The 15,194-nt window shown below is 35.6% G+C and overlaps 1 protein-coding gene across 7 annotated transcripts in view; it reads right to left on the bottom strand.

Moving 5' to 3' along the window:
- SNTG1 (syntrophin gamma 1) overlaps positions 1 to 15,194 on the bottom strand; it is a 352,251-nt gene that overhangs the window by 133,821 nt on the left and 203,236 nt on the right. For 5 of the 7 annotated variants that reach the window (XM_074577005.1, XM_074577004.1, XM_074577003.1 and 2 more), the window contains 4 exons: positions 11,169 to 11,225; positions 4,166 to 4,223; positions 1,574 to 1,617; positions 1,425 to 1,466 (listed from right to left, as the gene is read on the bottom strand). The exons of 1 other annotated variant lie outside the window; for it this stretch is intronic. In XM_074577005.1, the coding sequence (XP_074433106.1) occupies positions 1,425 to 1,466; positions 1,574 to 1,617; positions 4,166 to 4,223; positions 11,169 to 11,225 (201 nt within the window). Of the gene's footprint in view, positions 1 to 1,424; positions 1,499 to 1,573; positions 1,618 to 4,165; positions 4,224 to 11,168; positions 11,226 to 15,194 lie in introns of all 7 variants that reach the window. One more of the 7 variants, XM_074577009.1, reaches the window with a different exon arrangement.

Raw genomic sequence — 15,194 nt, 5'->3', positions numbered from 1 at the left:
ATTCTTAAGAATTATTCTTAGTTAGAATAAAGATTTAATTTAAAATTTATCTGCTGCTTAAACTCCTAAAACACTTGCACATACACAAATGCATATTCAAAACTGGTGTTATTAGCAGTTTTCAATATGCCGCTGAGTGTTCAAGTCTACACTTATAGCAATAACCTTTTCTCATGTCTTGAAATTCCAACAGCCTATTTAAATCCCATTGAGATATTTATCATATTAATGCATATTAAACTCTACAACTGCAGTAAACTCATAGAAGATTAAAATCTGATCACTGTTGCACAGCCAAAGCTTAAAAGTACTATAAATACAACAATTAACCTGTGTATACAGAAGGTGGTATGACGAAGGCTCTGAAGAATGAAGCATGATTTGCAGCACAAATTTCCAACATGAAACCCGTGCGCAAAAGCACTCTGAGGAATAGTGCAGTGATCAAATCTTTCAGCCTGCACTAAGTTGTTAATCGGAACTTCATTTTTATTAACTCTTGCTTTCTATACCTGAATGGCATACATTCAATGATCTGTCATGTAACAGAATGCTGTATGAAATACAGAGCATCTTTGAATTGGCGAACTAGGTTATAGAGAAGTAAACTTTCAAATATAACATTACCACATTATTTTAAAAATACAGGTACAAATTCTATGGAGCTACACAGGATTTAAAGATAATTTCTTTGATAATCTTCTCATTTCTGGCATTCTTTTCTGAAATACAGGGTTTCCTACTTCTGAAAGTAGTTAAGAAGAGCCAAAAAGTGAAATATAACAAAAGTAGATGATACTTTTAGCAAAGCTGACTTACCAGGGAACTTACAGAACTTACCAGCTGACTTACAAGGGAACCAGCCTACTCGAGAGCTCTCAAATACATATGGCTTTTCTAGAATGAATCTCCTTAATACACTGTTATTTTCAGAAAGTACTGATAACAGCTTAACTTGAGGAGAGCATTCTCATAAGTAACAGCCAGAGAATGAAAATGCAGACAAATAGTTTTGTTTCAATTTTTAAATAGGATTAAAACCAACCAAACAATAAATCTCCAATATAGTGCAAATTACAGCTTTTGAAATTAAAATGACCTCACACAGCCAGAAAGGTGCAGCACTGCTGAAATTTGATAGCTATAAGCCAGAAGAAGAAATGTTGGAATATGTACAGCTAAAATTTGCATAATAAAATAATCACCTTTAATATGGAAAAGCCTATCTGAGAACAGCAATTACAACACACTTATGAAGAAGAGATTGCACTAAGATATTAGTTGCTTGCCATGAAGGAATGTACAGTTATTTTTATTTAGGGATAACAACAATACAACTCATAGCAGCGCGTTGCTATCAGCGTACACTATCATCTTAATAACTACAAAAGACAAAAAGTAGACCAAAAAACAGAAAAGCTCACCACTTCTTCATGCCTGCATTTTCTCACATTAATTCCATTAATCTGTTATTAAAAAGATAAAGAGAAGACTTACTCTACATTTCATAAGTATAGATTTCATTTCACTTTTCTAGAAAAATATGAACAAATGAACTTGCAATTTTACTCACCTGTAGAATTGCATCTCCTATAAAGAGCAAACCTGAAAGTTCCGCTGAAAACAGAAAGCATATTTTTCACTCATTCTGTACAAAACATCCTACATTTCATGTATGTGTACATATATTCCTATTTAATTTAATGTTTTTACATAATCTTTTAAAAATTTAAACAAAAACTGCATAAAAAAACCTCAACATACAAGATCCAAATAAATTATTCGGATTTTTTTTTAAATTCCAAAATACTGGCATATCGGTGTCACAATGAAAGAGTCTACCCAGCCCAAGTACAAGACTATGAAACATCTTCCATCAGTCAGTAGCACCTTCCAGGCCATTATGGTGAGGTATGGAATATTCTTCTGAATAGAAAATGACTGCAGGACTAGGTCCTATGTGCCTGTGAGAGACTGTTTCTTACAAACTCTGAGGAAAAAGCAACGTGGAGACTCCAGAGCCACTTATGAATTACAAGTATAACATGTAAGCTTTTACCAAAGATACTTTAAATCCTGCATCCTTGATAAACTCGGTGGAGTATTCATGCTGGCTAATACTTTATATGCTGAAGAGCTAGACAATAAGTGTATTGTACAAAATAACCAGCCAAAATGAATTTGATTTTTAAAACAAAGCTATATCCTATTCCAAGGGAATATTCCCTATTCCAAGGGAATTTACAAAATCTAGTTCTACAGTTGCAATTTTTAAATATTGTGCTGTGTTACAGAGCTATCTAATGCAAATATACTATATAAATACACAAGAAATATAACAAAGATTAATTGTCTATAAAGAAATAAATAACCCCTAACATGAGAACTAAGGAATGTTAAGAGATTTTATGGGATTATTTATCTATAGTATTTCAAAACATCACAGAAGAAGCTGTCTAGAAAAGACTAAAGTTGGTCTTGATCCAAAAACTTTACTTATTTACATGAGCTCTAAAACTGGAATCAATATTGACATAGATTATGATACTCAAGTATGTGTTTGAAGGACTGGTCTTATTAGCTACATGTAACAAAGGATGCTTAAATTATTGGAGGATAAACATTCTGATTTAAGAATTGCATTAAATGTCACATTCTTGTTTAGACGTCCATAGAAAGAGCTGGAGTCAACTGGGAGGGCAGAACCAAGCCTGCAGAGCTTTGAGGTACAGGTTCTGGGTCAAACAGCAATTTTTCTGTCAAAGATCCTTAGTACATATACATGGCATGATACTTCCTACACCCCAAGACAATAGTCTCCTACACAAGAGATGTCCCTCAAAACTAGCTTCTAAAAATCAGCAGTATTTTTATTGAAAGCAGTAATGGAGATTATAGCTCAGGTAGGTATTGAGGTTAGAAATAACGCATCAGCTACGGTGGCAAAAAAATAATGACAAAAATAAAAGAAAACAGTGTGCGCTTTTCTGTGCTCAATTAAACTTAAGTTTATCTTTCATATTTTTTTCCTGCAGTGCTTAATAGCATTTTAATAGCTAATGTAGGTAATATATGTCACATTATTATGTATTACATACTTATATGTTTACTGAAAAGAACAGAGTCACAAGTATAACTTCTTAAGGTTAATGTTATTGCCTTCCCTAGGGGCTCATTCCATGCTACTCTGTAGCCTCCCTACATAGAACTTCCACATCTGCCTTTCAGGGTTGTCTTTCAGTTCTCAATACGCTGATTCCCCTGTACCTCTCTTTATGTGCGTGGGAGAATATGAGGTTTTTTTATGCTGGCAGATTTTAATTGTACAGAAGCAGCATCCTAGAGTTATTGCATTACAGACGGAGGGAAATGCTTCCAAGTTTACGTTTCTGACCTTAGACAAATGTACACAAATACACACAAACACAACAGAGATATTAAATACACCATACTGATTCACAACCTTCATCTATCATCACTGCACACATCATGAACTGTTTAACCATTACCCACCTTCCTAGTATGTATTATATCATTCCCATAATTTCAAAATATTGCCAGTTAAAAACAATACAGAGATTCAGCACCAGCCCTGCTTCTACTAAAAATAAGTATGGTTAAGACCTTATGCAGCACCAGTTTTGCTACGTATGAGCTGCTGCAAAGCACCTAATTTTAAAATAACATAGGGGTATTATCAAGGTTCTGCCATTACCCACCCCTGTCTGAGTACTACCCTACTAACCAGTATAAAAAGACATGCATTCTCTTGTGTTACCAGGCTTTAATGGCCAAACATCCGATCTGCTTCAGCTTCCTGGCAACAACCATTTGGAAATAAAAGCCACAAAATCATTAACTTCTGTTCAATTTATTAAAAATTTTTATTTTCTAAATACCTTCCTATTTCTCTCCCTAAAAATAATGCTTTACAATAACTTTCTTTGAAAAAATATCACTTTGAATACCATTTACAAAATATTCCAAATACAAAATCTGTACGTCTTCAGAGAACGGTTCAGAGGAAGAGAGCGAGCATAATGGTATAGAGAGAGAAATGGTACACCAAGAGCATTTGTTTAACATTTCCTGAAGAATCTCAAGACTTAATTGCACTTTGCTTTAAGGAGCACGTCAAAACGCAGTGTACTAATCTGACACCCACCTCTTTGTTCTTTGGAAATCTTAGAAATGACCACTGGAATATTATGTTCTGCTCCACCCTGAAAACAGAATAAATGGCAATCTTGTCAGTCACTGGAAATATCTTTTTGCTTAAAATTATTTTGCCCTTTCTCTAACTGCAGTTTTCAGAGAGACTTAGAAAATAACTCTGTTTCTGCTTTTCTTCTTTTTTTTTTTTTAAATAAATATTTGATTGTGATTAATTCCTTATTGCCTCTCATAAAGAACTTCTCAGTTGCCATCATCAGCTCAGGAAGTGACTTTAATGTTGTTCAAAAGTCTACAAGACTTGAAGAAAATAGACATCAGTTTCTGTGAATTCTGGAGAGCTCAGTGTATGAAGTGGTGTCCTGCCAAAGCAAAATGGCCATCGCACTACAGTGGCAGCCACACCGTGACCACACATGTGTTTCATGCTGGCAAGAAACAGGTAAACAAAAGCCCAAGAAAAGCAAATTTGGACTTTTCATCTCAAAAGCAGCCTTTGTTTGTTTCTGTCTCTGCCATACAAGCACAAAGAGTGAGCAAAGCAGTGCGATAAGCAACAAGGAACAGAAAAGAAACACTAAAAAATGGAACAGTAGGTGTTCATTAAATGGGGGGAAATAAAGGAAAGCTGGATGGTAATTCAACAGTGCAACAGCAATTCAATGCTGTTGATTCATTCAATTTATCCTGTTGGGACTGGAAACGTTCACGGTGCTTAAGAACAAAGTGTTAAAAAGAAACCCTAAATAAAAAAGGAAACTCAAAGGAAAAGAAAAGCAAATATACACAGAGACACAAATATTTTTTCTTCAATACAGAACATCAAAATCTAAGCCTGAATGCAACCTTTAGAAATTCATATCATCAGAAATGACAGTCCGCCACACTGTAATTTTGCCTAGGAATTCTGGTTAAGAGTTTGCTGAGTCCTCTTCAGCAGCCAGATTTCTCTTTGGAAACAATGGCTTTCTTAGGTCCAGGCATTCAGTGTCGGGGTGTGGAAAGGACTGACATGGGTTATTTTCATGGTCTAAGGAACAGCACATATCCCTTCTTCATGCAATAACCAATTGTCTGAAACTGAACAGACTCCTGTGCTCAACAGCTATTTCTGTTATGGAATAAAGATGAATTTCCTGTGAAATCACAGAATTTTAAATAGGATTAAAGTCCCTTCTGCAAGTGGCCATCAATGTAAATCTTTCTAAAAACACTGAGTTAATAGGGATCTCAGTAATATTACAACAATTACACGTCAACAAGAAAAGTTCTATTGGCATTGAATGAGATGAGAGTAGACAAGCACAGAAGGTATTGATATTTGTAGCATGGACTGAGTATTCACTCCACAAAGACCATGAGGCTACCTTCATTTCTGTCAGGCTTAGAGATGTATTCATACTAAATAAACTGTAGCATTACAACTTGTTGAATATCTTTCAATGGTTTTCACTAGAGGAACAGCAACAATAAAAGTTGGCTTCACTTGAGATAATCAGTTTACGCTCACTAGATTTATAAGATTTAACCTACACCCTCCAGATTTTTCCTTAGTCACATGCACATTTAATTTCTTCCAAATTTTTCAAACAAACAGAAAATAACTGTGTCAGTTCTCTTCCTAAGCCTCCAATGTTACACAGAGATTGCACTATCCAGGAAATTTGAAGCTCAGCGAAGGAGTCCAGGGTTTAAAGCTCAGCATAGCTAACATAAGTCCTTTTTTTCTCAGTAAAATGGCCTCCCTCCCTCCTTATACTCATCTCTTCAGTAAGAGGGAAATTTCTCTTATTACTAAGCCAGCCTGCAATGCACACAACATGATTACTCCTCTCTCACTCGCTATATCTACCTAAATCAATTTACTCTGCAGATTTGAAGAAGCATTCAGGAATGTCCTACTGAAGAAAATGATCTCCTCTCACTGCATCCCAGTCTGGCCAGTATGAAGGATTCCTTTCAAATTAGTCATAGGAGGTGTAGCCTGCTATTGTAAGAAACAAAAATTCAAAATGGGAAAGAGAAAATAGCTGAACCACCTATCTATACCCAGTCATCGTTAGCAATTTACAGCAAGCTAAAAAAGCTGTATATATTCTGCAACATCTTGTTGAATGCTACTTCAGATTAAGGTTTCAACCTTGCATCTGCATCCTCCATATCTGATTCTCTGTCCTGTAGAAGGAAAAGTGTATGCGTGTCTAAATTCTGGTTTTATAGGTTCAAGAGATACGCTACTGAAGAAACCTCTAGGAACAGAGGCCGCTTTTCCATCATTTTAAATTTTCCCTCCCTCTAGTGTGGACGTGTTGTTAGAAACTCAGACCAGAGAAGGGAATAAAAATATGTCAAGTAATGGTGTTGAAGTCTTAACTGCTCAGACATCTATGAGACTAACACTGATCTTTGTAATGCAAATTTTCTTTGTCATTTTCCTTAAGCAGGCAAAGACATTAGACAATGTAGGGGACATTTTTATTTTATACTAACAGGCAACATTTGTTCCACTAACGAAAATGGGCCTGTTTGTTTTAGCTTTAAGGTCTAGTGGTACAATATGGCTCATGTCTATGAGGATAAACTATCTTCCCAACTGAAAAAGGGTGACTTTATACATTTTGGCTATAGGAAGCAGTCTATGTAAAGCTCTGAACCGTGTTCATGGACTCTCTTAGAAAATACTAGTCGGTGTAAGCCAAAACTGTGACAGGATTTTTGCCGGCAATTAAATAATATGGACAATAATGTGCCAATGTTAATTGGCACTTTTAAACTTTTCCTTTCAATAGAATAGCGTAGCTGGAACCAAAATGCCACTCCCAAAATGCATTCAACACCAAATTCTGCAAGTACACAAGCCTTTAAAGATGAAAAGATAATTTTTTTTAAGCTAAAAGCCAGATGATTCATCTATTAATTAAAGGTTTCTAGACTTTTTATTATTTTTTTTGTCATTGTTTCAATTTGAAACACAGGGAAAATGTGTTAATAAAAAAAAAGCACAGAATGAATGAAGAGGAAGAGAATCATCTAAGTATGTAAGTGTGAGCAGGAGAGGTGCACACGCTTGCTTTAGAGATTTTTTTTGATCAAGTCAAACTGAAAAGTTAACCCAAATCTCAGCAGATCTGCGATGCTGTTCATCATTTAAAAAGAATAATCAAAACAGAGGCGGGAAAATGGCACTGTACAGAGTTCTGGTAGCCAGCACTCTGGCTGTAACTGAAAACCTTAATTTATTTAATCAACTATCAATTTTATTGCCTATGTCCACAGGAACACTACATTCCAATTACTGAGAAACATGATGTTCTTTCAGAAGTCATACACTTTGCAGCTTCTTGTGTCAAATCTCTGCATCTCAGACTTTTCAGAGATGTGATAAATAAATACTACACAATACATCAATTTCTACATCTAACTCTATGGCTATTCTTTCACACACAAAGGCTTATTACTGAGGGTTCTAAAGGGGCTTCAGAAATTAGAAAATAATTCCTTCTGAAGATTGTAAAACAGATCAGTTCTGCTTCAAATTCAATCACACTTTTACCATTAACTTCAGTAAAATGAAGTACAGCAAAACACAAACCAGGTGGGGTTTTTTTTGTTCTTTAAAACCTTCAAAGAGTGGATTATAAGAAATTTTTTAAAGGGCTTAAGTTCGGATCATGTGTAAAAATCAATCTCACAAACAGGGTTTTTTTAAGCGGTTAGCTGAATCTCTGCTATTTACAAATACAGTTGGAGCACCCAGGTTATGACAGAAGAGAGTTCTCCTCATAGACAAGGCACCAAAAGATCACAGAATCATAGAATGTGTTGGGTTGGAAGGGACCTTTAAAGGTCATCTAGTCCAACCCCCCTGCAGTCAGCAGGGACATCTTCAACTAGATTGGGTTGCTCAGAGCCTCATCAAGCCTGGCTTTGAATGTCTCCAGGGATGGGGCCTCCACCACCTCTCTGGGCACCCTGTTCTGGTGTCTCACCACCCTCATTGTAAAGAACTTCTTCCTCGTGTCTAATCTAAACCTACCCTGCTCTAGTTTAAAACCATTGCCCCGCATCCTATCACTACATGCCTTTGCAAACAGCCCCTCCCCAGCTTTCTTGTAGGCCCCCTTCAGGTACTGGAAGGCTGCTCTAAGGTCTCCCTGGAGCCTTCTCTTCTCCAGGCTGAACAACCCCACCTCTCTCAGCCTGTCTTCATAGGAGAGGTGCTCCAGCGCTCTGATCATCTTTGTGGCCCTCCTCTGGACCTGCTCCAACAGGTCCATGTCCTTCTTATGTTGGGGGTTCCAGAGCTGGACACAGTACTCCAGGTGGGGTCTCACGAGAGCAGAGCAGAGGGGGAGAATCACCTCTCTGGATCTGCTGGCCACACTGCTTTTGATGCAGCCCAGGATGCAACTGGCCTTCTGGGCTGCAAGCACACATTGTTGACTCATGTCCAGCTTTTCATCCACCAGTACCACCAAGTCCTTTTCCACAGGCCTGCTCTCTATCACATTATCCCCCAGCCTGTATTGATAACGAGGATTGTCCCAACCCAAGTGCTGGACCTTGCACTTGGCCTTGTTGAACTTCATGAGGTTACTAGATAACTAGACTCTTATTTTGGAATCATTTACATTTTGACCAACCGTCCAGAATACTTAAATTGGGATAGGACACTTCCAAAATTTACTCAAGAGAAAGTTAAAAGGTGACTTGATCACATGAGATTTCTGATAGCAAATGGGTGTTCAAGTTAGCAGAAAAAAAGCATGATAGTGCCCTAGAGCTGAATGCCAAAACTAGAAAAATTGCACAAGCAAATATTTTAAAGTGGAGGTCATTAATCATTGTACTTCTATAACTCCCACCTCAGATAAACTGCATCTTCTGATATACACCACTGACAGAAAGTAAGTCCTCAGAAAAACCCTTAAATTAATATGAGAGTAGCAAGACAACAGGAACTACTGTAGCATGTGAGGTTGTGGGAGATTGAGTTACTGAAAAAAGGAGGAAAGGCCTCAATCCTCCTCACTCCTACAGGGTGATTTGTAGACTTCTACTTTTAGGGACTATAGCAAAAAAATTACTTTTCTATTTAAAACTAGCAATGAACGTAAGTCCTTTATCAAAGTTCAGGAATCTTACAAAACAAAGCAAAACAAAACAATCCAAAGTAACAAACTGTTATGCAGAATTTATGCAGCTTCACCATTCCACTACTTAGATTAATTTTGATAAAAATTTATATGAATTAAAATAAACCTAGAAAACATATTTAAAGAAAATAATTTAATTTAAAGCCTTTATTTCTAAATTTTATTGCAGTTGCTTCTAATACATTTGATATAGTTTTTTATTGTTATTTTTTCTATTGAAACATGATGAAGAGAAGAGAAGAGAAGAGAAGAGAAGAGAAGAGAAGAGAAGAGAAGAGAAGAGAAGAGAAGAGAAGAGAAGAGAAGAGAAGAGAAGAGAAGAGAAGAGAAGAGAAGAGAAGAGATTTTCTCTTAGCTGAATACACAATCTTTTTTCGCACTTTTAAATACTTTGGAACTTCCAAAAATTTTCTTCAGAACAATCGATATCTTGCTTTAAAAATTTAAGAATATATTGCTCCACTAATTTAAGAAAGACCATTGCACGCTCACATTTAATTTATATTTCTCAATGATATTTTATTTTATATATATAAATATTTATAAATATAAATATTACCTAAGTAATGTGATCTTAAGCTTGTCAGCAATTTTAATTCTAAAAGATAACCCATTGTAATGTATAACTAAAAAATCAATTTTAGTCACCCTTGATGAGATTTGTTCTCCAAACCTCAAAAGTCCTTAGTGTAACCAGTTATTTCTTAGCACCAGCTAAATAAAACCTTGTTCACCCATATACTTGATTTTGCACTGACATACATCACTTCATCGTTATTCAGTGAACTGTAACCTATAATGATATTGGAGGAAAATAACTTGTGTGCTGCTGACTAAACTCATGAGAAACTTTGGCCACAAAATAGCAATTAGTTTTCCTTGAATACAGGTCTGTAGTGGGTCAACAAGATAACAGCAAGTGTACCAAGACATATTTTAAGAACTAGTATTTCTATTCAGCAATATTCTTATCAATGACAACACAAATGCACATTAATCCCTCTTCTGAGTCACTTCTTATAAGGTCAGTACTAGCAGATGTTCACAGGGAAGTCTATGCTTTCACTTTATATGCATAATTTAAGCCTCTTTGCATTCATGTGAAGTACACTTCACTTTTTCCATTACTATCTTGAGCCTGAGGACTGCTGTGTTTAGCAGATAAAATTAATGTTGTGTTGTCTACAGTGAGATTCAAAGCCAAGGTAAGGTTTTCAAAATCATAGATTATGATGACAAAAATTATTATCCCTTCTTCCCTCTCCTCATCCCTCCCTCCCTCAAAAAGGATCACCTACACTTACTTATTTTCTTAAATCTTACTGAAGAAAGCAAAAATATGGTAACATGATAAATTGCTGCCTTTGCTTGATCTACAACAAAATAAACAATATGAGAAAGCAATAACACTTTCTGTCCTACTAATGAATTGCAGTGAATTAATGTGATATTCTTTGTAGGAGAATTGATGATGAACTTATTGGCTGTTCCATGTGCCTGCCACTGAAATTTAGCATTCATTAATAACCACTTAAATTAGAGTGCTGTTGAACAAAAGTACAGTCTGTGCAGTTGCAAACACTTTTCAGCTCTCATATCAAATCTTATTACAGAGTTGCTCAGCTTAGATCTTAAGGGAATGATCTTTCCATTGCCTTCCATTCCATAGGGCAGTGTAGTTGCTGGCGGCCTACTGTGGCAGTATCTAACATCCTAGAATATGTTTGCTCTCTTATTTCTAATCCCTAAAATATAGTTTGTTCTCATTAAAGGTAAAATTAACTATATACAAAGACACTTTGTGTAACATGGAATAATATACCAAAAAAATCATCCTACCTTTATACTCAATCCAAATCCTCCTACAGTCTGTCTTCTAATTGTTACTGTTCTTTCCTGGGAAAAAAATAAATCAAGTTTTGTTAAATTTAATGTTTTCTGCCATATATATTTACACTTCAATAAGTTGTTTCTTTGCTTCCATCCTACAGTGATTTTTCTCATTTTAATAGACTTTTGAGTTCCTGAATGTGAAAATCCCATTAAACCTATGCTGCAGAGGAAAAAGACAAAGTCTGTGAGAAAAGCAGAGGTCCTGCCTCAGACAAAAAGTCGTTTGCTCAATTTAGATCATACTAGCAAGTACTGCAATGCAATAAGAACAGAACTGTAGAGTTTAACAGTTAGGACATAACACATGCATTTCAGAGGTCTTAACCTTGACCTGTCCTAAATTGGTCCCATATGCAGATTGAGCACTACATGTATGTAAACTGCCCTCCTGTAGCACATTTTCCAATTAGTTTCATCCAAAAGGAATACAGCTTGTGTACTCCAAGACCACTCAGTGATGTGAGACAAAGCATGGTAAAGTGCACATGACTCAGAAATTCATTTCAAAGCACAGTCCTGATCCAAATTAAAAATGTGATACAAACACAGCTACTGTTGACCTCAGAGCTATGGTTTAAAAATCATAACCAATGATTTAAAAGGTTTTCTTACAGACAGAATTATTTAAAGCAACTCCTTTTTTTTTTTCCTTTTTATTGCCCATCCTAAAATTTCTTCTATAAAAACTGTGGGCTAGTATCTGTCTTAGATACGAACATTTGCAAAAAAAAGACTTATTTTTTTTCTAGTCTGTCTTGTTGACTTTATTCCGAAAGATCATTTAGAATTAGTCAATTTGGTTAGCAATAAAAAAAAATCTTTGTAGCAGATATACCATATGTCCACATACAAGTACATGTAATATATAGACTTCTATTTTAATGCCCTGTACAGGTGGGCTAGATTTTATACTCATTTCATTATATGTATTGGAAAGCATGAGTCTGCACATACATTTTATCAATATATGTTCACATATTTCAGTACAATCAGCATAGATTGCCAGTCTCAGTGACCTTTGAGTAAGTCTCTCATCAAAAACATACCAGTGACAGAGAGGATGAAATAACTAGATATTTTTTCCTCCTTCCTTCATATACAGAAAGGAAAAGAAAGGATGTAGGGCTACACATAAGAGTTTTGGAAAACTGATATTGCTGAATTTGGGGGAAAATCCAGTTACCTTCTTTCTTTTTCACATTTGTGACAAATATGAATCATGTAACTGCAGAAAGAGCAAGGATAAACCAGTCCAATGTTTTGGATAGCAAGACAAAATGGATGGCCTAAAATGAGACTTTTCATTTATTTATTTAGGCTAATGCTTGTAAATGTTTAATCTAAAAAAGAGGTATATAATTTTGCTGTTGAACGGCCAAATGTTTCAATTTATTTCTTTAACATTTGAAATGCATGAAAACAATATAGTCTTATATTTGTAACCCAAAAATGAATGTGTAGCATGGCAATATGGCTATCCTGTTTCATCCATATGCTTCTGTGCTGTTCAGAGGGACCAGAAGGTCATTCTCAGCTCTCAACTCACGCCTTCTAGGGAGGAACTTTCACAACGAAGTTCCTGGAAACTGGGTTCAGCCCACAAATTTCTTTTCACTTCAGTCCACAAACTGTATTTAGAAAACCTTTTGTCTGCCAGGAGGTTTCAGCTGCAGGTAATGCTGCAGACAGTATATTCAGGATAAACTAATATAGGCCACAGTCTGATGTGTGGTCTAAGCTGAGTTTACACAAACGAATATGAAACACCCAGCTGTGGCTCCACTGGTAGCTGTATTCTTCCTGTTAACTCCATGTCATTTCCAGCTCCAGCTTGTGTTGAACATCCAGTTAAGAACAGAAGCTTGACTTCTACACTCTAGGCAATACCTTCTAGTATTTTTGTTATACACGCTCAAATCAAATAGAAAATACTCGTGTTACCCAAGAAGATGTTGAAAAATAGCAACCTTTAAATAAACTGGCTTGACAGTATTACATTAACCATGAATGCAATAAAGAATATCACACTTCACAACTAAATTTCAAATGAAGTAGTATGGTCAGCAAAAACATAAATCTTCATTAAAATTTGTAGTACATGATATGACAGTAGTCACTGTAAAGTTTAAATAGCGGCATTTGAATATATTCTAAGCTAGAGCTATGCTTTTAAAAAGCCCAATAGAAAGCTGTCCTGCAGAATATTTCTGTCCTTGTTGTTGTCTTTCTTAGCACAACACACACACAAGTACCCATACAAAAGCCAATAAAATTCTTTCTGGTTTTCAGTCAAGTGAAGGCAGAGACAAGCCAGCCCCCAAAACAGCTGATCTGGGGTATTTTGTGAGTTTACCAGTACTATCAGGCAGGAAACTAGAAATGCTTTTCATCGGAGTTCAGCATTACTTTTTAAGAGAAAGAAATGCACGCTTCAGAAATACTTCGCTAGCACAGGAGATTACTAAATAGCCAAAACTGCGTAAAAGTAAGCAAAGTAACAGAAAAATTTCAAGCAACTGTAATTTTCCAGCACAAAAAAAAAATAAAAATCAGAGGGTTTCATCTGGTATTTTTTCTAGGTTCTATTCTATCTCGACTGAGAGTAGTTATTAAATATTTCAGGTCTGGAATGTTACTGAACTGAACCGAACTTTTAAAAACATACTGCAAGCTAGATCCACTCGAGTGATATGTTATGTGTAATGAAGGGATTGCTTTGTATTTAACCTAGGCTCATTCAACACAATTCTCACTCTTACAATAAAGAAATATTACTTTGGTGTCTCTTAAGTGTAAAGACTTACGTATTCTTCACAGCATGATAGCCAACAATTACAAGCATGCAAACAATTAATGGTCTTCAAAAATACAAATCAGAACTACATATGAGTTATATATTTCATTCGTGTACCATCAATAATCCCCTAGTCTGCAATTGCAAACATCACATAAACAATTTAGTGAAACAGCTTTTCAAGAACTCTCAGGAGCATCATACATTTCATAAACCAGAATTTTGAATTAGGATCAGAACCCAGCTCTGATCAGCTCCTTTTTTTTAACACAGAAGTTTAAGAGTAAAATGACAGGACTCGTCTAACCACAGTTAATTCATCTAAAACTAAGCCATTGGTCAAGACAAATTTTAATCCTGTAATCAGTACAGAAAAATAAATACATTCAATCCAGGTGAGTTAAAGCGGGTGCCCAAGTTGATAATCATCTTCATCATCTATGTCCCCCATTGAGTACAGAGCCAGGATGTCAAATTTAACTTTGGAAAGACAAATGCCTCCCTTTAGAGTTGCAAAGTAACTTTAATAAGTATTTTGATAGTAGATACCAGCTTTGAAATGCTTTGCCAGAAAACTGTTTTATCTGAGTAAGTTTTCCTTTGTGACTTGCTTGGCTTGCATGTGACTTTTTGTGTGATTCGCAAAAAACCCAAACCAAGCTTCATTTTCAGTGCCATCTTCAGCCAAGGCGAACTGAATAAACCTTGTCTGCAAAGCATTATATTTTAATGTACCATAATATGTTTAATATAAGTATTAATAGAATAAAGAAGCTTGACCAGCAAACTGAAGCAAACTATTTTGTTCTGATGTCTTTAATTAGCATTTCAAATGAACAATAACAATAATAACATGTTTTTTACTGGTCTAATAGCTTTAAGTTCTTAAAATGCTTTACAACTATTCATTAACAAAATGTGGCAACAGGTCTGGAAAGCAACACATTTTGTACCAGTAAAGAAGTACCCTAAGTACCCTGATTATTCCAGGTTAAAGATAGTGCTGTTCCATTGATTCCAACTATCCGCTTAAAATAAAATCTAACTAATAATCTGTGTCAGCTGTAGATTTGTCTATTAATATTTGACTCAGTTTCACTTTCCCCCTCTATTTGCACAGGATAGTATTCTATGATTGAATTTGCAATGGTTTTGCAAATTCCAAAAGCAACTTCATC

Source organism: Larus michahellis, chromosome 2, assembly GCF_964199755.1.
Source record: "Larus michahellis chromosome 2, bLarMic1.1, whole genome shotgun sequence".
NCBI lineage: Eukaryota > Metazoa > Chordata > Aves > Charadriiformes > Laridae > Larus > Larus michahellis.
This window is presented reverse-complemented; position numbering and strand designations above follow the sequence as displayed.